General features: G+C 32.9%; 1 protein-coding gene across 1 annotated transcript; it reads left to right on the top strand.

The window, feature by feature from the left end:
- Nucleotides 1-1,201: 1,201 nt before the first annotated feature.
- Nucleotides 1,202-14,455, top strand: LOC137388433 (uncharacterized). Its single transcript, XM_068074919.1, has 8 exons — nt 1,202-1,333; nt 4,151-4,375; nt 6,806-6,997; nt 7,747-7,876; nt 10,185-10,241; nt 11,077-11,211; nt 12,247-12,508; nt 13,884-14,455. Exons 2-8 carry the CDS (start codon nt 4,185-4,187, stop codon nt 13,919-13,921), a joined length of 1,005 nt encoding a protein of 334 aa, XP_067931020.1. The 5' UTR covers nt 1,202-1,333; nt 4,151-4,184; the 3' UTR covers nt 13,922-14,455.
- Nucleotides 14,456-27,102: the final 12,647 nt, after the last annotated feature.

The following is a 27,102-nucleotide window of genomic DNA, read 5'->3' as shown; positions in this document are numbered from 1 at the left end:
CTAATAGAGCTGTATATACTAGCTAGTTATAGGCCGGCTTATATAAAGTGTAGTTGTTCATTTCTTTGACGTTAAAATAGATAAAAGGCCAAAAAAAATGTGGAGTTTCCTTAGCTATTTTGCCAAAAAATAAATATGTTTTCAAATGTAAAAATCTCAAAAAAAGAGTTAAAAAGTTAGAGGTGAGGGTTGTGGAATGCTTCTTACTTGAAGTTTGCTTTTTGTAAGTTTAAAGCATGCAGTGATTTTTCCTGCTGTACTAGACATAAAGGCTGACATTCCGTCTTAACGTCAAGTTTTTTCATCAGGGCTAACACTATCTAGTTCAGGCTAGTTTAAAATTAGGTTAAAAAAGTAACACAATAACATTTTAAAATGCAATATATGTTTTAAAGGTTATCCAATAATTTAAACTGGGCCAAAATAAAGTGTCATCACTTGAATGCAATACTTCTTAACTTGGTAACACGTGCCTCAACTGTCTAAGTTTAGACTAAATCAGTTACAGTACTTCTCCAAAAGCATCTTATTGGGACAAGTAGCTGATAGGCTCAAACTTTTTGTGTGTAAATAAAATTGAGCAGAAATGAACCAACTACATGTAGCTAACTACATTAGATAAAGGTAATAACAGTTTACAAATGCATAATTATAGTTCGTATATGTATATTCTCTAAAGTATGATTGAAATACTATGAATAAAAACAATATTAAATACTAGTGGTGGATAGACAATAAGCAATTGAGGCAATAAGAGTTTATAAATTCGGAGTTGTCTTCTGCTAGTAACCTTCACTCGCACAGGATTAACTCTATTACTGCAACAGCATTTGCTAAACAAAAAACTGTTGGTGTTAAGATTGCGCGCTATTGCTTAGTAGAAAACACTGCCATGCCTTTCTATAAGATAAAAAACAATTTTTAATAGCAAGGAAAGTACATGAAAATAATATCATCTTCCTTATTTTTTGGTCACCCAAAGGTCACCTGCAGTTAATTCATTCAGCTGCTCTTGTATAGCTCTATGGCTTAGATTTCCAGTTTAAAAATTGTTGTGAAATATTGTAACAAGTGACAGTAATTGAAAAACCTGTTGAGGGAAACCACAACTGGAAACAATCTGGGTGCTTATGAAGGAAGTCGCCATTCAGTGATACTGCCACTAATATAACTAGTCACAGTAATTCAAGTGATAGTGACTGCGTGTACTAGCATCATTTATTTTCTGCTCTCAAGGAAACTTACATTTCATTCAGTAAATTTGATAAAATACATGGAGAAATACTGAGAAACCGGTTTCAATTCCACAGCTTTAATTGGCATAAAGCAAAGGGTAAGTGTGACAAAAATCTATTAGTTTTTTTCAGCATTTTATATTTATATATATACAACCACCGAATTAGATTGATGAATATTTTCCAATTGTTATGATTATATTAATACTACGCAAATAGAACCGGACTACGACACCGACTCACTGTAGCAAGAGTTTTAATACAACCGAATAATACAGCTTATATAGTTTACAGCTTACATACAGTAGTTCACAGTTTACGTATAATAATAAATCATTAGAATGTTCTAGAACAGTATTAATAGTACATTATATAATAAACTTGGCATAGTGTGTATAAGCAATAATGATGCAACAGTCAGATAAAATTCCTTTTCACCGAGCTTTCAGAGCTTAGAGTTTATCATTTTGTATAATTCAGAGTTCATTTTAAAAGCCATGAGTTTACCATTGCTCTTAAATATAGGAGGTAGTTGTCTGGATTCATCTGAAGTCGACTTAATAAGTCATCATTAATTCTATTTGTTAAAGTTTTGTCATGGCAACCAACGTAGAGTCTCTGTTGCATATGCTAAACTTTTAAATGGTTTTGGTCGTCTATGGTCATATGAACACCGAGCTCCCTTTGGCAACTTGATGTCTTCTCGGCTGTATAAGATAAACTGCCACAACCATTCAGGATTTAGGCAGACTTCAATTAACACAAGTTAGAATAATGGGAGCTTTATTAACAGTGATACAGCTAATCGAATATTAAAAAACAAAAAATAAATATACCTTCACGTCATTTCTAACGTCGAAACAGATATATAAAGTTTTTAAACTAATTATAGAAATACATGTAGATATGGTTAATTGATGTTGCAAGGTAATGGCTGTTTCAAGCCATTACCTTGTAAGGCCACACGATAAGATTTTAAATGATTAACTTTTTTTAAATTTTTTTATTATTTCTGTAATTCAAAATTAACTTTTTACAAAGCCATGTTACTACATTTCTAATCACAAAATTAAAAGCAACCTATTTAATGACCTATCAATAAATTTATCAATAACAGTAGAACATGTGTTATGTAAACTTAAATGGTGGGGTATGATAGTACAAACTTGGAGAGACATTTCATCAGTTACGAGCATAACCATTCAGTTCAGAGGTACAAAAACTGGTACACCTGCAGGCTGCCATTCTACTCAGAGTCTACTCAGTCTACACTGTCAGTCTATTTATCAAAAGGCTACAAGAGCAAGCTATAATATTGAGCAATTCTTGTTATTGGTTAAACCTAATCACTGTTTTTTGAATTGCTGGATTGTATTGCTGCCAATACAATTTGCGGTGAGGAAGTTCTGAGAAGGAAGAATGATTTACAGCTAATTAAACCTTAGCCATGTTTATTTTTAGTTTAGTCAGTCCTTGTTGTACTATATCATTAGTTTAAAGCTAATAGATCAATAAATATGCAGGTTAAACCTTCTGTGCGATAAGTTAATTTGCATTCACTAACTTGCACTGATTTGTAAATGGATCACCCTAAACACTATCTTATTCATTTCCTGAGCTTCAGTATCCTGCTGAATATAAACAACATGGCTGACCAGTAATGAAGCCTAGCCTAATGGAAAAGGCTTTATAATTTACCATCTTTTCAGACTAGTTGCTTTCCAATGGTTAAATAGCCAACATTTTTTGAGCAAGTTTTGATATCTCAGCTGTTTGATTTTTAATTTAACCGATTGATTGGTATTTATTTCCTTTGGTTGATTTACTATAATGGATGAATCATAAATGCAGCAAGCGGTTTCCCCTATCTAAAATTAGGCCGCGAATGTTTTCATGACAAAGTTTTCTACTACAAGATTAGGTAAAAAGAGAAGATACCGTATACAATTACAAAATAAGGTAATGAGAAAACACAGTGCATTTAAATACCTGATTAAGTAACAAGACAACATAGTGTTTCCAAATACAAAATGAAATAGCAAGTTAGGAGAGCAAATTAAATGAATCTTCATCACGTGATATATAAAGTTATATACAACTATATATATACCGTAAAACCTCTAATTGAACACCACTGTGACTCAGTCAGGGTGACCAAAAATTAATAGTTATTTTTGACAGTTACATGAGAACAAAAAATTATATATATAAATAAAAAAAGTGTTCTCTCTCCTTTTTTAACTCAAGAGGAGATGTATATTCGAGCCTGGGTCTCCTTCCAAAAAACCAATAAGTCTTAACCGTAGAGGTGATTGAAAAGTGTCGGCATATAACAACAAATGCAATTTCAGCAGGCAGAATACATTCAGTTCAATTCCATCTACACATTAAATGTGGCTTGCCAAAATACTGCCAGCAATCTACACAACTGAGTTACAGAAAAGTATTGTTTGAAGCCACCAATACTTTCCAGGTTGATGCTTAAGCTTCAAGGTCTCTGGTTAGAAACCCGAGGTTCAGCAGATATTACAATAACTTGGGTTAACAGAAATAAGGAAACAAGTTTTTATGAGTGTAAAAAATTATAGTTATGTGTACACAGAGTCAGCCATTTGTTATTTACCATTCCACAAAATCTCATCAAAATAACAAAATAAATTAATAATTTTAACAGAACGTTAAAAAGATTTTGGTCTGATCTTCTATTAACAAACAACCAGCCTGCTTTTTTGAACTTTAGGCAAAATGAAGCTAGTTCTTCTTTACCAATTTATCTAAAATAACTCAAATAAACTTGTCATTTGCAATACATTATTTGACCAGCTGACACTTTCTAAAAAGACAAATCAAATTTAATTACAAACTATTATAGTATTGAACTGGAAAGCATGATATAAAGTTTATTGGATTTTTAGAACAACTTTTACTTCTGAGCCTTCAACAGCTACAATGGAAGATCAAACACAAATGCAGCAGCCACAGCAACCACCATGGCACCCAACACAACAACCACTACAACAACCGCTACAGAAACCACCACAACCACAGCACACTGCACAGCCTGGTGTTAAAATTGTCACACAAAATAATCAAGAAGACAGTTATAAACTGAAGGCAACAGCCCTGACCCAAATGAAAGGGTGAGTAGATCATTTAGTTGATTAATTTGCACTGTATTATGATGTTACAGATTGGTAGACGACTGGTAAAGCCCTAAAAGTTCAAATACAACAAAACAACAAACTGAGCGACTCTTTTAAAGCGGCTAAAAATCTATTTAGCAAAAAAGTATTTATCAACTCACCTTTAAATTATCAAAAGATAGTTTGTCTTTAATTGGACAACGGCTAAGCATATTTTCAACAGCATTAGAATTTAAAGTTAGAAACTAAAGCTGTGCAGATAGAGACCAGACAAAAAGCTAATAAGCAGTGATTACTTAAATACACTGCTGAAAGTTATGCCAGTACCAACCATTCAAAAAGGAGTACAACCAATTTGGTATTGGTTGTATTCAGTTTGAATAGACTCTCCCAATCCAGAGTGTCCCAGTTGCAGGATATCTTAATAAAACAGTAGTGTTCTATGCAGGATGGTCTAATGCCATCTATGTTGCAATAAACTCTGGCAAAAAGCTGAATGGTGAAAAGGTGGGAAAGGTACAGTTACGAATCACTATGGTCGGAAACAGTGTCACAGAGCACCAATCTACTATTTGCATTATTCATCTAGTAACGACAGAAGAACAGTGCTTGTGATTGCTTATGGCATGGAAGAAATAACTAGGCAAGTCCGAAGTCTCAACCTGAAATGCACTTCAATTCCTCTTTCCAAAGGTAAATGATTTGGAAGCCCTACTGCGAAATGAGGCAAAGGTAGACATCCTACTTGGTAATGACGCTACGGTTATCACCAAAGGGCATATTCGAGCTAACTGTCTAGAACATTAGGACAATGCTTTCCGGGATGCTACCCCTTTCTCTCAAAGAAGATAATAAGCAATCTGATTGTGGCATCATGCATTGAGGAGAATGATCCATGCAATTCACCAAATGACATAATTTATACTTTTGCAGGTATATTCTTTCAAAGTCACGCGTTGCAATGCCTCAGTTTGAACTAGTTGCAGCCCTGTTAGCAAAGGAAAAGTGCAAAGTCATAGAAAAAGAAACGAGATTTGATTTTGACAGGTTTTGGAAGGATTGGAACAATCTTTCAGTATCTATCATAATTATCCAAAGCTATTCGAAAAAGAGTGGTATCATTTGGCAAGTAGACTTCCAGTATCAGAACTTCCGCACAGGTAAGGAGTACAAAACTCACACTGGAACTTCTGTCATCATACATAAACTAGCCCTGATAGTTCTGATAGAAGTGTAAGTATCAAAAACAACAATTATGACATGTTATTAGATTTAATCACACCTTTATTTGCATCAAATATATTAGGTTGCTTCCGCCATACAGTTATCTATCACATCTACTCTTAACTGATAACATCGCTGATCATACACACTGACACATACCATCCCGTATAGCATATCTGCATTTTGATTTTAGTAGTTTTTTTTAGGTCAGATGATCATTTGTGGTTGTTTGCTTGGGTATTATGACATTTTGCTTGTTAATTTTTAATACTTTCTCTTATTTGACCAATCCCTACCCTTCAACATTATTGGGAGGATTTTTTATTAGGTCAAATGTCAGCTTTAACTGCTTTGCTACATTTCCTCAGCTTGCTCACTGCTGTTGTTACATTAGTGAATATTTAGCAAACCCCATCTTAACCCATTACAAAGCGTACGAGATTGCAACAACATCTATCACGAGTAATAACTACAATTGATGGAATTCTCATCACCTAGCAACCCGATTTAGCAAGTATTCTAATTGGATAAGGACGCCATTATGTGTAGTGAGTCAAGAAATTGAATAAGAAGTCCTTATCAAAGCAACATGATGCTGAAGAGTAAAGAAAACCCGCAATGTACAATCATTGTTCAGCTTGAAATACTCAAGTCTTATTAAGCAGCTGTATGTCATTTTTCTAAATTAAATTGAGTTTGCGCAAGCGAACTTTAAAAGAACCAGTAATTTTTGTCAGTTTAAAATAACTTTCTTAGTTTTATCATGCTTTGAAATTCATATAAATCTAACTTTCTATCAATGTATATTCTATTAATGTATTTGACAGCATGGTGTGTTATGATTAATAAAAGCAGACAACATTAATCAGCTCATCTGTTGAGCTTTACTGGAGACTTGAAGAGCTTTCAATACAGTAAAAAATTACTACGCCATACGAAGAAAATTAGCACATTATGGAAAAACAGCTACAGAAGCTCAGAGAACAGTGCATCAACTTTACATTAACAAATAACTAGTCCATTTTTTTTACCTTTAAGCCAAATGAAGCTAGCCTTTTTCTAACAATTTAGCTCAAATAAACTTGTCCTCTGCAACATGTCATTCAACCAACTGACACTTTCTAAAAAGAAAAATCAAATTAGGTTGCATACTGTTATAGTACTGAACTGGAAAGCATGATATTGAGTTTATTTGATTTTCAGAAGAAGTTTCACTTCCGAGCCTCTAACATCCACAATGGAATATCAACAGCAAATGCAGCAACCAACACAACACCCACCACAACAGCCCCTACGGCAACAGTATGCTGCACAACCTGGTGTTACAATTGTCACACAAAATCCTCAAGGACAAGGTTATAAACTGAAGGCAACAGCTCTGACCAAAATGAGAGGGTAAATAAATCGATTAGTTGACTAATTTACACGGTATTATGGTGTTATACACTGGTAGGCAACAGGTAAAGCTCTAAAATTTTGAATAAAACAAAAAGAGCTGGTCTTTTAAAGGCGACTTCACTCTTATTTAGCCAAAAAAGTATTTGTCAGCTGATCGTTTGTTTGAAAAAATTTTTTTTTTAATTTGGACACTGGCTATTCACTTTTTAACAGGGTTGGAATTTAAAGCTAACGACCAAAATTATATAATAAATAAGTTATAAGTAAATACCATATCCTTAACCAAACATTTACAAAATGTTATATATGGTGTTACAAACGGATGACATCACAATGGCAATATGTATTATGAAACTACAGCTTTACTCATTCTACACTTGAGAAAAGTAAAATGAAGAAGAGTACAAAAATAACTAGGAGAAATGTGCGAAGAAGTAAAAATGGAACATGTCGATGGTAAAATAGAAACTTTTGCCCTGCGCATGAGCAAAATTTGTCCGTTGGGGTAATACGCATAATAACTATAATCCGAAACTGTTCATCAAACTTTTTAATTGGTGCTTTGCTAAAACATAGTTTAAATATTGTTGAAAAAAATTTGTCCTTTTAAGAAAATTTTCAATAGTTTCAGAAAACAATTGTTGTGCTTCTCCTTAAAAAATTGTAAATCATTGACACGTTGAATTACTTATGAGTTGCAGATAGTTATATGTTGACAATCTGAAAGAGAGGTTGTTCTGTTAAAGGTTGTCAGACACTCAAGTATTAATGGGAATACTTTGCATTCTGCTTGGAATCATTCTGATAATTGTCGAACCCAGCGCGTATACTGGCTGGTTCTCAATCACTGGTTATGGTATCTGGAGTGGAATATATGTGAGTTATAATGAACTATGACAATGTTTACAAGTTATCTATTTGATAAAGTTCCTTGGTCATGACAAAATATATGACAAAAAAACACATTTATGCCTGGTACACATATTGAAAGTGAATTACTTTGCAAAATAAAAAGAACATAATTAAGATATACATATATCTTTACACTGGCAATATTATTATAATTTTACGATCAAACTTTCACATTTTCATTTTAACTATTTCTCCGCCTATGTCATTAGTAATAAAACAAGTGATACCAATAATCAAACTTCTAAATTTGAATACTTAATGTTTACTGATCATATATATAATATATATCATAGTACATATAATCATATAGATATAATCATATATATACATATAATATATAATCACATAAATATATACATGTATATGTATATGTATATATATTATATATATTATATATATACATATATATATATATTATATATATATTATATATATAATATATATATATAATATATGTGGAGTTCTGGAAAACTTATTTTTTTAATTAGGTTAAATATATGCTATTTAATGTCAGCATCAACTGAGACAATTTAGAAATCAGAAATCAAAGTTAACCAGATTTTGACATTGTTAATTAATCTTTCTCATGGACGTCTGTCTAGGAGGTTTCCAAATCTTATATGTTAATGTGAGAAAAAAACACTAACTTTGATGAAAGTTATGGTTTTTTTTGAAGGCATATCATAAAAAAGGTCTGCTAACAACTCAATGTTGTTTATAAAAGTACGTCGAATACACTTGCCGTTACACCGATAATAGATAATCAGGGTAACAACAAAAATCTGGCAGACAAATTCTCAACTCTAGTAACTTAGTTATGTGTATAAATACAAGTATATATATTTATATATATACATATATATATTTATATATATATTGTACAGAAACGAAAGTACTGTATAATATTGTACTGTATATATATATATATATATATATATATAAATGTATATATATATACAGAAACGGAAGTTTAAAACTTATGGTTAAAACACTTTTATTACTAAGTTTCATGCTCTGAGGGAGTAATCATCAGAATGATGATCATCTGATGATTGCTCCCTCAGAGCATAAAACTATGAGTAATAAAAGTGTTTTAACCATAAGTTTTCAACTTTCGTTTTTGTATAACAGGCTCTATTTTACAATATCGAGCACTCTGTGTAGAAATTTTACTCAAAGTTTATATATATATATAATAATATATATCATAATTGTTCAATTTACTTGCTATCTTTCTGCGAGCTTGTAGAAAAAAATTATTTAAAAAAAATGCATATCCTTTTTAAGGTAACAACCTAAAAATAAAGGTGACCAAGCATTCTACTTAACAATCTGCAGCCTTTTAAGTTTTTTGGGAATTTCATCATTGAATTCTCAAAAGACCAAATATGAAAAAAAATCGTTTTGCTCAAGGCTCTAGCGATTTTACTGCGCAAAAATATGAGCCTTTGACTACAAACAGGTCAACAGAAACCAGAGCTGGAATTTATTAATTTATGTGCCTACTACAAAATCACATAGTCTACCATGTCACATAATCTACCATATCACATAATCTACTATATCACATAGTCTACCATATCACATAGTCTACCATATCACATAGTCTACCATATCACAAAGTCTACCATTTCACATAGTCTACCATATCACATAATCTACCATATCACATAGTCTACCATATCACATAGTCTACCGCATCACATAGTCTACCATATCACATAGTCTACCATATCACATTGTCTACTGTATCACATAGTCTATCATATCACTTAGTCTAACCATATCACATAGTCTACCATATCACATAGTCTACCATATCACATAATCTACCAAATCACATAGTCTATCATGCCACATAGTCTACTATGTCACATCCATTTAACCTATAACATAACTGCAATTTGTGTAGCAGCATCAACATTTGTTATGGCTGTTTAAAGAATGTTTACTGACATTTTTTGACACACTAACCTGTTAGTGATGCAATAAATATATGTCCTGGCCTCTTTAGTCTACCGCTGAGTTATTTTCTGCCCAATGGTAATGAGGGAAAGTTATCCTTTGCATAGTGATTTACTTTGTTAAAACATACTTGACAACTTCAAGAGCATTCACAATGAGGTTCTAATAAGGTTTCAATGCTGAAAACGCTGAACTAATGTATGAAACTATATTTACAAATGGGGTTTTAGGTTTTGCACAGTTTTGATGTTGTAAAACAAACACAAACAATGAGAAACACCTTTACTAAATATGACCTTGTTTGTAGTTTGTTATTGCTGGAGGAATCGGAATCGGTGCTACAAAGCATAACACTAGTGGTTGGGTGAGTGATGTTGCAGCAATTGTGGTAAACTGGATATAATTTCTTATTATACCAATCAATATATTAAATCGGTTTGAGCTAAATCAACCTTTATGATTTTTTCTAATTCCAACCATGTGGTAAAGTCAGATTGTAGTAGTTCATACATATACATTATACTAATATGGAATTTGACATTTGCTAATTGTTACTTTGCTTAGGCAAAGCATAGTATCAATAACAATTACGTATAATACACTAAAGGCATGTTATGATGTCAGTGCAAACTAGACCCAACTCTATGTGTATGTATGCATATGTATCGCCTATGCAATACATACTCTTATCGCATACTGTGCAATTTATGTATATGTATGTGGCTATGTATAAATACAATTACAATATATTTATGAGGTATATTGAGTACGTTTGAGTACGTATATTGCATATATATATACATATATATGTATATATATATATATAAATATATATATATATATATGTATACGCATACATATACGAATATATATACATACGGATCTGTATCGCACAGTATGCGACACGTATTTGTATCACATATAACATGCATATGTATAGGTATACGTATATGTACTGTATATGTATATGTACAAATACAACTACAATATATTTATAAGGTTTATCGAGTCTAATATATTAACTACTTTATATTCTCCAGTACTGTAGACAGCAAACAAAACAAAACAGTAATTGTGAAGTTTGTTTGTTTGGTTCAAAGTATTTATTGTTTTAGAATTATTTGACATTCTACCCCAGTAGTAATTAAATGTTGCAACAATATATTATAGTTGTACATAAAAATAACTTTTTGCTGTAGATCACAGCTACTATGGTGCTCAACATCGTCAGCTCAGCTCTAGTTTTTCTACCGCTAATTTCAATGGCCTCTACGGGTCTTGCTATTAATGCGTCTTACAGCTGTGGCAGTTACTACTACTACGGTTCTTGCTCAGTAAGTGTTTATTTTTGCAGTAGAATGTAGGACCTGAAATTTTTCTTTCAATTCAATCCAGTTTTTATCTGTTTTTCCCACACAGTCTAACAATATTTATAAACTTGCTTTGCATAGCACCTTGCTGCTAACAATAATACACTTGCGTGAGTTATACAATCTGCATTTTAAGCATTTAGTTGTGGTGCTATCAGGTTGATCTAGCCTGAGGAGATATACTGAAAACATTTTTTTCACAACATACAACAATTATGTGATCAAAAAGTTCAAGATGGGCAACTAAAGTGGTAAAAAATTTAATGATCGCTTTTATCAAACCATATTTATTTGCAATAATGTTATATGTTACTTCTGAGTTACTTTACCTTGTGCTATTTACAAAAACCATAAAAAACTGTTTCGATAAAAAACATAGATGGTAGTGTGAGTTACTGGCATCATCGGTAAAAAAGTTTTACAACTCAAGCGCCAAAACTGTAAAAATTCCACTATACACAATTGTAGCTTCAGCAGACATTATAGAGTTTGTTCTCTTGTAGGCTATGATACAGAAATAAATACATAGATGTAAATGCATATTCTTCTAGAAAATAGTTAACTTATTAAGTCATTGCAGCTCACTTTTTGGTTAGATACACAGCAGCACCATCTTAACCATGTTTAGCTATCAATCATTAGATTACAACTAGCTGCAGTCAGGGCCCAAACAAGAAAAAAACATTTCCTTCAAGAGAGGGCAATTTGCATTGGTGACTGCAACTTTATTAACAGTTAAGCATGTTTGCAACAATTTTAGAATTTTTCAAAGCACCAAAAAATATATAGGAGATTCAAAAATGAAAATTCTAAAGTTTTTTAATAAAAATTTTAAAAAGTGAACCATTTTTAAAGTTTAGCCTGTACCGTTAATAAAAACAGTCTAATGCTTTTTCGGATGGCTACATAAATTTTGGCTGGTATTTTTACTAATTAATTTGTAATATACATGCATATGCAAATCTCTTGGAAATTTAAAACATTTTAACGTGTTTACAGGCTTTTAAGGCTGCTATATCTTTTAACATCTTACTGGTGCTGATCTCTATTGCTGAGTTGGTAATCACAATATGGACTGCTGTGCTCTGCTGTGGGGCTATCTGTAGCTGCTGCCTCCCAATCAACAAAAACCCTCAGGTGCTGTATGCTGCTCCTACTCTCCATACCCATCAGCAGTATGTTGCTTGCTCTAGAAGTGTGCCGGCTTATCAGGTCAACTTGGATGGCTCCCAATTCACTTCAGCTTGTCCAGTTCCAACAGGTACATGTACATGTATATGTTTTAAATTTCCTTCTAGTTAAGCTTTGCGGCTAAGTAATTAAAATGTAACAATTTATATATATATATATATATATATATATATATATTTATATATATATAACTCAAAGATTGTTGTTTTCTGTTTCCATTTGGTGTGTCTTCAGCTACTGCGATTAAAATCTATAATTTAGAAAATACCCTTTATATTGGTGTAGTACTCACGAAGATTGCAAACCCATGTTTGTAAAAACACACGCACGCACGCAAGCACACCTATATCCACAAGACCAAGTCACTTTTATTATTCCCTTTGCTCTTACTATATACATGCACTTCTCTGTAACCTTTTGACAATTGCACACATTATTTGTGCTCATTTTATTATTAATTAACATTACCTTTTGCATTTGCTACTACTTTGAAATTTTTCAAAAATAAATTTTTTGCTATCATTACCGATGTTTTTAATTTTTAATTTCAAATATTCCATTTTACTTTCAAATGTGCAGCTACATCCCTGTTTCCAGTTTTATTAAAATTCGATTGCACAATATATAAAAGGATATAAAAACGACTCAAAAAATGTTTAGATGTAAATGTGAAATATTTAGCAAAGTAATAACTAAATTAGGTCGGTATTGCTACAATTACATTGAAAGATGATTTGGTAATGATACCATTGTTACCAACTGAGAAAACAAAATATAAATCCTGAATATGTAGAATTAATTATAACAATTCTTGCATAGAATTGTGTGTGTATAAACAATGATACTGTTCCACCAGAAGCTATCTATAAAAACCTTAAATATGATGATACTGGAACCTCTCGATACCAGTACAATTGTAAAAGTGAGAAATCGTACTGTCTCTGTCTGAAGGAACAGAGAGATAATGTCAACACTCTGCCCATGGAGAAAATAAATGAGCAGAATATTTTCACACGAAAAACACTTCTAGCGCGTGTCCGCATTGGTAAATTAAAGCTATAGCTCCAGACAGACTGACACACATACTAACACTGAGAAATTATATACACTATATATAGATGAATATGGGAGGTGTGACAATATTGGCTTTGGTGTAATGCTCAGCCCTTTTAAGATTTGAGAAATATTTTACCACATATTAACTTTGTTAACATCTGTGAGGCAGCCTAGTTGTTTCGTGGCAGGAAGTCAGCTCCTATAGGCAACGGGAGTTATTTTTCTTGCCTACTTCTCGCTGCACTAATATGCTTTACCTATCTGAAAATAACTGTCTGCAGCATAACAAGTTATAGACATATATAAGACATATGTAATATAGAAAACAAAATATTTCAAAATTTATATTATTTTCAATAATGATAATTTATTAGGCTACTTTGTTTTAGCTCTAACACTGGTGCATCATCAGCCATCAGCTACATAGATATAGTGCTCAGCCACAGCAACCCCTGGCATGACAAAACTTTGGACAGACAACTCCTCATCTAAATTTCCTGCTTACCGTCTACCCCAGCAACCCTAAATAATCAATTTAGCAAGGTATAGCTATTTTTAAAGACTGTAAAAAATCCCATATAGTCAAATATAGCAATAATAAAAAACACTGTCACTGAATTTTGACCAGTGTGTACATGAATTTGGCTACTGATAGGAAACCTTTATTTTCATGCATATTTTCCAACCTATTTTATATAAATGTTTTTTCTGCTAAATACAAAATCTTGTTCATCAATTCTTCACTAAAATTGTCAGATGATTACAAATAGATGACAAATTACCCTGATATAGATGTTTGTTACATTTTCATAAGCAGACAACTCCTCACTGTTCCCTAGTAAAAAAAACCGCTGCAAAAATGGTATAGGAGTTGCATGCTCACTCAACATTATCAGGCATTATCTAACCAATACATGGGGCACATTTGTTTAAAGTATATTACCACTGATTTTTTCCTTTCATACTACTTTGTTAACATTTCTTTAAAATATTTTCTATTCAATCTAGTGAGGGTGAATACATGTATATACTACCTTATAAAAACTATATAAATATCTATATAAATCTCAAAGCATGTTTTCGTCTGAGCAGATGTCTGCCTGTCAAGATTTATCCCTATCCAGTCATACAGTAGCTATCAAAGCTTTGGAATGAAAAGCTTGCTAAGTGCTGAATTTGAGCTGACAGACAATGCAACAGCCAGTCTCAAATGAAGCAATAAACCACGGAGCTATGCAATCCTTGGCATTCTATCGTTCTTATCAAATACCGTAACCCATATGCACACACCAAATGTGCACTTTTGATTGTTAATTACTTTTACCTTTTGCGTTGGTTATTTAAAAAAAAACTGGTTTAAAAACTCATTTTTTGTTACCATTACCTGTTTTATTAAATTGTAGGTATTAAATGTGCCAATTCAATTTCAATTGTTCCATTACAGTTCTTTTTCTGGTTTTTTATCAGGTTTAATTACTAAATCGGTGAAAGCTCATTTTTTCAAGCAGACAATTGTATTATCTCGAGAAGGAATAGGCTCTACATTCTTTCTCAATTTGGTCAGTCAATGTAACAGACAAAGACAGTCCAATATCGTTTTTTTAAATTTGTACCACCATCCTTGTATTTAAAGTTTTGATGGATAGCTATTGCTGAAGAAGTAAGTTTTTGCGCACACACACTTCTATGCACGAATCGTTATTATTAATTTGACAAATCTTGATTTTTTTTGTTCAAGTTAATTGCATTATTATTAAATCATATTTTATTGTAATTGTAGCACGACAGAATTAATTTAGCTGCTACTTTCTAATTACTACGAAACTTCTGGTTGAATGCCATCACACTCTCTTTTATGTTTAGACACTTTTATAGTTATTTTATTTTGCTTCTCTTAATTTATAAGACCTGCACAAAACCTTTTTGTTATGATATGAAGTTTGAAAGTTACAGTTTTTTGACAAAGTTTGAAAACCTTTACGGTTGTTTTTTATCATTTCTTTTAGTTAATTTGAACAGCACAAAACACTTTTCGCATGATATGAAGTTTGAAATTAAGAATGTTAACTGTTGTTGCATGTTTATATATATATCTATATATATATACATATATATATATATATGTGCGTGTGCGTGTGTGTGTGCGTGTGCGTGTGCGTGTGTGTGTATAGAAGTCTATGTGATGAGTATGGCCTTGATAAACCACAACACTGGTGGGAAGCTCCTGATCATGTCAATGAAAATGACCGCGCTAAGATCCTCTGGGACTTCTACATCCGAACTGACAAGCATGTCCTAGCAAACCAACCAGATATAGTGGTGGTAGACAAGGAGAACAAGAGGGCTACTATAATAGATATAGCATTACCCGATGACTACAATATAGCCAGCAAAGAAAAAGAAAAGGTAGAGAAATATCTCCCTCTTGGAGAAGAAATTGAAAAATGCTGGAATGTAAGAACAACTGTAATCCCAGTAGTCATTGGGGCACTGGGCTCAATAACACCGGCGCATAAAATGTGGCTTGCCCAAATACCAACAACAATCAACTCAGGTGACTTGCAGAAAAGTGCGCTATTGGGAACAGCTAAGATCTTGATGCGAGTGCTCAAACTCCCAGGTCTCTGGTGGGAGACCCGAGTTAGAGCAGAATTTACCACCCATACGAGGTATCCGGGGTGAGGAAACAATTTATATATATATACTCATGCTAAAAACAGTACTGTTTCGGCTATGGAAGCCTCATCAGTGCAGCTCAGAGCTTAGGCAAGGGACACAAATCCAATTACCAATGAGAGTTGACTTCCTGCCATGAAACAACTAGGTTGCCTCACAGACTTTAAGAAAGTCAATGCGCTGGCACCAGAGTGCTCAAATCACAAAAGTGATGAGCTTTGAACAAAGGCTAATAGTGCCGCTCCTCTCGCAGAGTGCTAAACCAAACCAAAGTGAGGGAGCATATACTCATGCTACAGGCAGTACTGTTATATATATATATATATATATATATATATATATATATATATATATATATATATATATATATATATATATATATATATATATATATATAGATATATATATAGATATATATATATATATATGTATATATATATATATATATATATATATATATATATATATATATATATATGCCCTCCATATAATTAATGTTGAATGTTGGACCCCCCATTCAACATTAATTTGTTCCGGTGTTGACATTATAGTGGGAGAATGCTGCAAAATGGGGTATAGGAAGCCTTAGTTCTTATCTAATGCAAACAACTCTTTGTAAAAGAGTGTCAAAATTTTATATTCATATAGAACATGTTAGAAAATTGGTAACACAACTGTATGTTAACCTTAGTCGCTATAATTACATACAAAAAATTTAGTGTATATAGGGGTTCTGATCTGCTTACAATTCTGATTATGATTCTTCTTCCTTTATTTTACACCATTAGTAATCTTAGGGCTTATAGCATATGAATTAAAGTTTTACACGTAGTCATATAGTTATGTGCGTATAACAAATTAAAGTTTATAATAGGACTAAATATTAAACTAAATGCTAAAATGCCCAATAAACTTTTACTTTTGGTTAATTTTTAATAATTTTCGCTTTGCTCAAGCAATATCAAGCATTTACGGAACATAGAGAAGGCTGGACAGACAGAGAGAGAAAACATTGTGTTTTTTAAGCGTCATGGAAGATATTTTAGTAAATAGCATGTCGGGATATTTGTTATTCTGACTTATTATTATTTCGACTGTGTAATGTAAATTTTGAGAAACAGTTTTGTTGGCTTCATATGGCCGAAATAGTTCTCTGACGTGAGGCGAAATAACATCGTGTTCTACATTTTAATGCAAAAAAAACATAAAACAGTGACAACATAACTTGATGGTGCACTGCATCTTCCCTCAAATGTTTACACCTTACATAGGTAAACAGAGAAGCCAGCAAAGAGAGGCAGCAAAATAATAACATAGAAAAAGATAGAAAAAGCTCAAAGCTGATGAAAGACAAACCAGACATAATGGAAACCGAAAAAATTTTGAAAAATGAGGAAGCAGATGAACAAATAAGATAGAGCTGGATAATTGAGCTGCCCCATTTTAGAGAGCTAAGGGCTGCAAGTATAGTAATTGAACCTTACGGAAAATATTTTTGTTCAGGAGCGTCGTAACACGCGGGCACATTGCTAAAATAATTAGCGTCCGCGTTTTGCTACAGGGTAAATGATAAAAAATTAAATTATTTAAAATTAGATTACATTGTTATGCTTGTATAGCTCAATGGTAAATCGCTTGGATTTAAAACTAGCGGTAGCGATCTCTCTGAGTTCTAATTAGAATGCGGACATCATCTCCAAGATTTTAATAGCAATAGCTGGATGCGCGTACACACATAAATACAAACTTTAAGAAGTGTATATATAGATTATCCGCATATAATCACTCTTATAAAATTTGCATTACTTTTTATATTTTTTTCTGTCTTTATTATGCGTTTTTGTACTTAATGCTTTTTAACACTTATATTTTGGCCGTAACTAAGCCAACATGTTAGCGATTATATTAATTTTTTTTATATGGCTTCCTACCGGTTCCATTGTACTGTACGAAGCAAAAAATATATATATAGGTAGTGCTCTTGCTAGGAGAGCAGAATAGTCACAGCTATGCTGCTAATGAAAGTTATTTCAAATAAAATGATAAAACCATATTCACCTCTTTTGCATTTTAGGCAGCCATTCTTGCACTCTAGATCGTGCCTGAGTAAAGGCCGGCAGAATCATTTACACAAGTCATATTTTGCTAACTTCTAGGACACCAACTCCTCATTTCATATATTTAGGCTGAACGTTGTTTATTCCGGTGTGTTGTACACAATTTAAAAAAAATTCTCACTAAATCAATAAAGTTCTAGTTGAATCCACAATTGGTCAATTTTGTCGTCAGTACTGCTGGTTATAAATGATTGAAAGTTTTATATAAATGAAATGTACAGTAGCTGCATGTCTGCACATATCAAACTTCTAGCCCCTAATCTCAGTCACGACATCATTCAGCAGTTTCATTAAGGCAACACCTGTGCTGATTACAGGTAGAAATGAATCATATCTAATGCCTTCTTACTTAAGTATAAAGTTATCAACTTTTACATGTTTAAGCCGGTCTTTAAAATAAGCGAGTTTAGAAATTGGACTTTAATATTTGGAGGCATAAAAATTGGGCTCGATTTTACTACTGAGTAGATGAGAGTATGGTGTTCATTGTGTTTTGCATAGGAAAGAATAGAAATATTTTCTAATGCTTTGCAACCCAAACCAGAAATATAAACTATATCAGGAAATAAAATTAATAGCTTGTGCGTTTTTGTGACATGCTTTTTTAGTCATGGTTACAGTTTAAGATAAAGGTTTACAATATGCTGGATTTGAACTAATGACAACCAGATTACCAGCTTGATACTCCGTCGCAGTGATATTCAGTTACCCAATAAGAATAACTAGGCATGCATTTAGCCTTTGATCTTCATCAGCTCAACTGATAATTACACACTAGACTGCCATAGCACACTAGATTGCCAAGGAACTAGCCTGTTTGTTAGTTGATTGTGCACGTTGCTTTTCAGTAAGTGAATAAGAATAGGTTATGGTATCACTAGAACAAAAGGTTTATATTATTGTTTTGTTAAAACTTTATTAAACTGCTTCACAAAAAAGTTTGAATTTAAAAATTAAAGAACTTCTTTAACAAATTATTAGCGCATATAAAACAGATCATCGGGAGTATATAATGTGGACCCCACTATTCAACATTAATTTGTTCTGGTGTTGACATTGTAGGGTGAGAATGCTGCAAAAAAGAGGTATAGAAAGTCATAGTTCTTATCTAATGCAAACAACTCTTTGTAAAAGACTGTCAAAATTGTATATACATATAGAACATTTTATAAATTTGGTAACACAATAGTATGTTAACCTTGGCCTTTAGAGGTACATAAATTTACAATAAATTTAGTGTATGTAGTGGTTCTGATCTGCTTATAATCTGATTATGATTCTTATTTCTTTCTTTAACGCTGTTATTAACCTAAGGGCCTATAGCTTATGAATTAAAGTTTTACATGTGGTTATATAGTTACGTACATATAACAGACTAAAGTTTATAATAGGACTAAATATTAAACTAAATGCTAAAATGCATAATAAATTTTTACTTTTGTTTAATTTCTACTGATTTTCGTTTTGCTTAAGTAATATCAAGCATTTATGAAACACGAGGAAGGCTGGACAAACAAAAAAAAGAAAGCATTGTATTTTTTCAGGCGCTGTGGAAAAGATTTTGGTGAATAGCATGTAGGAATATTTGTTATTCTGACTTATTGTTATTTCGACGGCGTAATTTAAATTTTTAGAAACACTTTTGTTGGCTTCATATGGCAAAAAAAGTTCTATGACGTGGGGTGAAATAAGGCTGTGTTCCACATGTTAATGCAAAAAAAAACATAAAACAGTGATGACATAACTCGATGGTGCACTGCATCCTCCTTCAACTGCGTAGAAGCCAACAAAGAGAGGCAGCTAAATAATAACAAAGAAAAAGATAGAAACAGCTCAGGGCAGATAAAAGACAAACCAAACATAATGGAAACTGAGGAAAACTGCGAAAAATGAAGAAGCAGATGAACAAAGATAATAAAGTTGGATAATTGAGTTGCGCCATTGTAGAAAACTAAAGGCTTCAAGTATAAATCAAATGAATAAAGAAGAGAGTATTTCATAACACCCAAGCAAGAAAACGGATGTGAGCACAGAAAGATGAAGTGGTCAAATTGTCAATTGTTTACCGTCAGCGCAAACAAAATTAATAAAAAAGCAACAAAGAGAAGCAGCCAGATAACAATGAAGAAGACAGAATTGGTTTAGAGTTAAAAAGACAAACCCAATGCAGTAAAAACAGAAAACAAATGTGACGAATGGGGAATAAAGTAAACGACGAGAATATAGCTATTTTCTTTGTTAATATTGATCGTAGTAAAAAGCTGAGGTGTGAGAGAAGAAAGATAGTCTGTTAAGACTCAAGCAAAAGATTGCGTGAACATAGACAGATGCAGTGGATGAAATACAACAAAACATGAAAAACAGCAGATGAGAGAAAAAATGAAACTAATGAATAAAAACGATGAATAAACTTTAAAGAAGGAAGAATTTAAATAAGCATGCGGAGAAATAATGCAGATAGCTTTTATATTAGGCCATTGAATGTTAATTGCAGACCCTGCCAAGTTTTCCATTTTAATTAGAGCTGTAATTGCTGAATTACAGTAAAATTAGAATGGTTTCATTTGAGCCTGTCCAAAAATATCTAGTCATTCTAAAAGAATTAATTTAGTTTAATATTTAATGGCATGTCGATTTCAAGTTTATAAAACATGCAGACTGGTAGACATGAGAGAAAGTGAACATGAAAGAAAGTAAGTATGAAAAATGGTAAAGCTGAGACAAAGTAAACGTAAGGGGAGATTCACATGAGAGAAAGTAAACATGGGAAAATGTAGTTGGTAATCAAACTCAGCAGTTAAATACACAAGGTGGTGAAATGAACATGATTGAAAATTAAAGGAGGGAGAAAATCAACAGGAGTTTATTCTAACTTTGTTAATAGTCAACCAAAGACTAACATGAGCTTTCAATCGTCAGTGTTGAAGAAAAAATACAAGTGCAAAGCGGCAGCAACAAACAGTGTGTTAGAGGTAGAAATGACATGACTAAACATAGTCAATAGAAAGTTAGACCTTATGATTGTTAATTTAAACATGTGTAAGTTAGCAATGAGATAGTTCACACTGAAAATATAATGTCATATAAGTTGTAAGCTTAAAAAACATGAAGGTAAGTAAACCTGAAAGAAATTGAACATAAATAAAAGTGAACCTGACAAAATAAAACCTTTGGAAAGTGTGGCTGAAAGGTAAACACAAAACGATTAAAACTGGAGGAAACAAACTGTATGAACGGCGAGTCCAGACAGTAAGGTAACCATTGCATAAAATATGTTTTTCTTGATTTATAATGTTCACTCGAAGATAACATAAGCTATTGATTTTTTGCGTTGAAGAGTGGTAAGTGAAGATTAATACACAACCATAAACATTTCAAGGTTCTTAATATTTTGATATAATAAAATACCAGATAGTAATACACTCATGAAATTCTGGAAACCTTCACATTGACATTAATTTGGTGTCAGATGATTGTTTGTTATTATTGTTGTGAAGTTAGTAATTAAGTTAAATACAGTGTTTGTCGAGCAGATAACTACCTCCCCTACTAGTGCATGATGTAATGCATGCATTAGTTTCAATCCTGTAATGTGTATGTTGCACCCACAGATTACTTTGGAATTCAGTATCAAAATTTTTACTCCTCATTAGTATATCAGCAATCGACAACTACCAGTTGCAAGAGTAAATGGAAGGCAATGTTAAAAACAGAGCAACATGTAGTAAAGTGCAAGAACTAGAGTTATGGTATCCGTCTATGAGAGATGAAATAACTAACCAGAAAAAAGTTACTTATTTTTTCTCTCATGATTATTTGCAGCTGAGCCATTAAGAAGTAACATTCTGACCAAAATTATACTAACTTCTACTATTATTCTAGTCTCTTTAATTTATTATTTGTTAAAGACTCTTATAGAATATAATAAAAGTATGTTCATCTGCATCAACTTTCATTCATCATCAACTCTAAAATATTTAATGGACTACACTAAGTAACTTAATTAAATCATTACTTAAACACCTACATGTATTTTAAAATAAAACTTCCTGGAACTGAAAGCAACCAAAGTTAGCATTCTGTTAATATTGGTTGTAGTGCAGAACTCTCACTAATATTGAATACAAGATCAAATAGAAGAAATATCGTCACTTGCTCCAGTGTCTGTTGTCTTCTTTGACGTTCTTCATCTTCCTAGTTTTGTACCTTAACTATATTAGGCTGCAACACATTGAACACATTATATAAAGAAGATTTTTACTAAGAAGATTTTTACACGAAGATTTTTTATATAAAGAACATTTTTACTCAGCTGCCTTGAGAGGAGTTTAATTACTGATAAATCATTCAGATAAAAGCATTATATATTGGCCAGAAATTGCCTGATCATGTAAAGTGAGCACAAAGTTTTATACAGCTTTTAAAATTTGTTTGAATTTGGGTAAAATAAGAAGGTAGTTCAAGTTACCTGTTAACGAAAAGTTAACAAACATTTATAATGTGCTAACGAGTTATGTGTTTGTAATCAATTTTCAACGTTATAACGGACTAAAAAATAACATACAGTTTTTGGAAGAGAAAGAATGATAGAAGGTTAGTTTCAAAATATGTAAAAGAATATGATGTCCCTACTAGAAAAGAAAGTGATGAGCACACTGGTTAAAAATCAATGACAATTTTTCTTGTTATCTCTAACATTTGAAAATATTAAGTTTATGATAATCTGTGAAAATAACGATACCTTGTTTGTCTAGTTAGGGTTTTTTGGGTAAGCATGATGTGAGCCGGTACACACAGTAAACTCTGCATATTAATTATTTTTTGTGTGTGCATAGTCACTATATGTGCATATTAGAAGTAGCTATTATGTAATCATGTGTTGAAGGTGAGACCCGTTTTTCATTGTAACTCTTGTATAACTAGTCATTTTTTACCCTATTGAACCTGTTAAAGCCTGCCCTATAGGATATAAATACCTCTGCATGTACAATAATATTATTTCTTGTACACAATACAAAACAGGCTACAACCTATGCTGGATCTTTCTACAAGCATCAACTTAATAGAAATTGCACCAGCAACACAGTACACTAGAAAACCTCATCTTCAATAAGTGACTAGGTTAGCAATCTCTCAGATTGCTCCAGCATTTCAGATTGCACCAGCAACACAGTACACTAGAAAACCTCATCTTCAATAAGTGATTAGGTTAGCAATCTCTCAGATTGCTCCAGCATTTCAGATTGCACCAGCAACACAGTACACTAGAAAACCTCATCTTCAATAAGCAACTAGGTTAGCAATCTCTCAGATTGCTCCAGCATTTCAGATTGCACCAGCAACACAGTACACTAGAAAACCTCATCTTCAATAAGTGATTAGGTTAGCAATCTCTCAGATTGCTCCAGCATTTCAGATTGCACCAGCAACACAGTACACTAGAAAACCTCATCTTCAATAAGCAACTAGGTTAGCAATCTCTCAGATTGCTCCAGCATTTCAGATTGCACCAGCAACACAGTACACTAGAAAACCTCATCTTCAATAAGTGATTAGGTTAGCAATCTCTCAGATTGCTCCAGCATTTCAGATTGCACCAGCAACACAGTACACTAGAAAACCTCATCTTCAATAAGCAACTAGGTTAGCAATCTCTCAGATTGCTCCAGCATTTCAGATTGCACCAGCAACACAGTACACTAGAAAACCTCATCTTCAATAAGCAATTAGGTTAGCAATCTCTCAGATTGCTCCAGCATTTCAGATTGCACCAGCAACACAGTACACTAGAAAACCTCATCTTCAATAAGCAACTAGGTTAGCAATATCTCAGATTGCTCCAGCATTTCAGATTGCACCAGCAACACAGTACACTAGAAAACCTCATCTTCAATAAGCAACTAGGTTAGCGATCTCTCAGATTGCTCCAGCATTTCAGATTGCACCAGCAACACAGTACACTAGAAAACCTCATCTTCAATAAGCAACTAGGTTAGCGATCTCTCAGATTGCTCCAGCATTTCAGATTGCACCAGCAACACAGTACACTAGAAAACCTCATCTTCAATAAGCAACTAGGTTAGCAATCTCTCAGATTGCTCCAGCATTTCAGATTGCACCAGCAACACAGTACACTAGAAAACCTCATCTTCAATAAGCAACTAGGTTAGCGATCTCTCAGATTGCTCCAGCATTTCAGATTGCACCAGCAACACAGTACACTAGAAAACCTCATCTTCAATAAGCAATTAGGTTAGCAATCTCTCAGATTGCTCCAGCATTTCAGATTGCACCAGCAACACAGTACACTAGAAAACCTCATCTTCAATAAGCAACTAGGTTAGCAATCTCTCAGATTGCTCCAGCATTTCAGATTGCACCAGCAACACAGTACACTAGAAAACCTCATATTCAATAAGCAACTAGGTTAGCAATCTCTCAGATTGCTCCAGCATTTCAGATTGCACCAGCAACACAGTACACTAGAAAACCTCATCTTCAATAAGCAATTAGGTTAGCAATCTCTCAGATTGCTCCAGCATTTCAGATTGCACCAGCAACACAGTACACTAGAAAACCTCATCTTCAATAAGCAACTAGGTTAGCAATATCTCAGATTGTACCAGCATTTCAGATTGCACCAGCAACACAGTACACTAGAAAACCTCATCTTCAATAAGCAACTAGGTTAGCAATCTCTCAGATTATACCAGCATTTCAGATTGCACCAGCAACACAGTACACTAGAAAACCTCATCTTCAATAAGCAACTAGGTTAGCAATATCTCAGATTGCTCCAGCATTTCAGATTGCACCAGCAACACAGTACACTAGAAAACCTCATCTTCAATAAGCAACTAGGTTAGCAATCTCTCAGATTGCTCCAGCATTTCAGATTGCACCAGCAACACAGTACACTAGAAAACCTCATCTTCAATAAGCAACTAGGTTAGAAATCTTTCAGATTGCTCCAGCATTTCAGATTGCACCAGCAACACAGTACACTAGAAAACCTCATCTTCAATAAGCAACTAGGTTTGCAATATCTCAGATTGCTCCAGCATTTCAGATTGCACCAGCAACACAGTACACTAGAAAACCTCATCTTCAATAAGTGACTAGGTTAGCAATATTTCAGATTGCTCCAGCATTTCAGATTGCACCAGCATCACACTGCACCAGCAAACATCATCTTCAATAAGTGACTAGGTTGGCAATCTTCAAAATTGCTCCAGCGTCACAGTGCGCCAGCAGGAGAACAGTGGTTCCAAAAACGGTAGCAAGTATGAAGTTGCGATTACTGCAAGCGGATGGCCAGAGATCAGACAAATTCCCTTAGCCTGCTAACCAACATCCGCTTCAAGTAGCAGGTAGCAAATTTGTGTTAGGAGTTATCTGTCCAAAATCATAGCATACAGAAGGTTGCTGTGTCTGAGCACTATAACCAGCTGGTAGATGTTGATGCGCCAGTGTTGTAGCTAAAACAGAGTTACATTGTATCACACTATGAAAGCAATGATGAAATTAGTAGTTGCCTAACCTTTACCAAAGACGAGTTTTATATTGGGTCAATAACAATCAAACAGATACAAAATATGAGTTACAAATTTCTGAGTAATTACATTTTATACAATAGGTTGCATGTTGTAGGTCTAGTTCAGTTAAAATATTTTCATAAATCAGCAAAAGGCTTTTAAGGCAAAACGTCTTTTTCATATTTGGTGCTAAGATATTAACAAATAGGCCTAATTAAGTTTCTAAATGCAAATTTATTCTCTTAATTAGCGCACATAACATTTACAATGTATATAATTTGTAATTGTTCTCTAAGTTTTATAAATCTTTTCATTGAGTAAAGTGCTTTGGATTGGATTGGTCGGGCAATCTGCTGAGCTGATTAGTTCATAATTTTGTGTCGCGAGTTATAATTTCACTGGACACAAAAACTAGTAAAGTTTTCATGATGACTGCCATTAACTGTTCATTTTTGAGCTTTTTAGAGTTTGTAATCACATTTCTACATATTTTAAACCGATAGCACAGCAGAGTAAGACATGGTGAACCTTTCAATACCAAATAATTGTAATGTGACTTTTGTTGCATGTCAACCTTTAAGCAAGCACATAATCTTGGAGTTGTCTTATACACACAATATTAATTTGTAATCAACACAATAGTTGCTCAATTAACAAAACATTATGAGTTTAGCAAATTGAAGCCAAAACAAAAGATACCTTTTAATATTTGACTATTAGGCACTTTTAAGCTATTTTCTATAAATGCTTATTCTCCTTTATGCAAATGCAAAATAAAACCTTCAAAGTTATTAGGTAATATTTCAATAATAAATTTTATTTGCTGTAAATAAATCAATGTTAAGAGTTTATTGCAAAGCTAATAAAAATACTTTTAGAAAAGTAAAACAATTAGATAATTGCTAAAGCAAACTAAAATATAGTGAGAATTATAAGCTTAGGCTAGCGATTGTTTTTATAAACAAGTTCAGGCTTTGCTGAATGGAAGTTGTCAACTTTTTTCTGAAGTTTATTTCTGAAGTTCAAGCAAAAACAATTCTTAACTGTTTGGTTTGTAGAAAAATTTAACTGCTAAACTTATAACTGTAACTTACCATTGTATACTGATGACTCTTTCTCATGACGACTTATTGGATATGCTACAAATGATATATACGCTGCCATTCACTTCCATTCACTGTGAACTGCTTTAAAAACAAATATATTAATATATAACATGTAAGCATTCCTATAAGTGTTAAACTAGGAATTGTAATATGTAAGTAATAAAGATTAAAATC

This window comes from Watersipora subatra, chromosome 2, assembly GCF_963576615.1.
Source record: "Watersipora subatra chromosome 2, tzWatSuba1.1, whole genome shotgun sequence".
NCBI classification, from domain to species: Eukaryota; Metazoa; Bryozoa; class Gymnolaemata; order Cheilostomatida; family Watersiporidae; genus Watersipora; species Watersipora subatra.
This window is presented reverse-complemented; position numbering and strand designations above follow the sequence as displayed.

What these genes read in the sequence shown, in the direction of transcription:
- LOC137388433 (XM_068074919.1), top strand. Translation starts at nt 4,185, where the DNA reads ATGGAAGATCAAACACAAATGCAGCAGCCACAGCAACCACCATGGCAC. An exon ending in GCTCTGACCAAAATGAGAGG is followed by an intron (nt 6,998 to 7,746) that starts GTAAATAAATCG and finishes GTTCTGTTAAAG; the next exon opens with GTTGTCAGACACTCAAGTAT. An exon ending in ACTACTACGGTTCTTGCTCA is followed by an intron (nt 11,212 to 12,246) that starts GTAAGTGTTTAT and finishes ACGTGTTTACAG; the next exon opens with GCTTTTAAGGCTGCTATATC.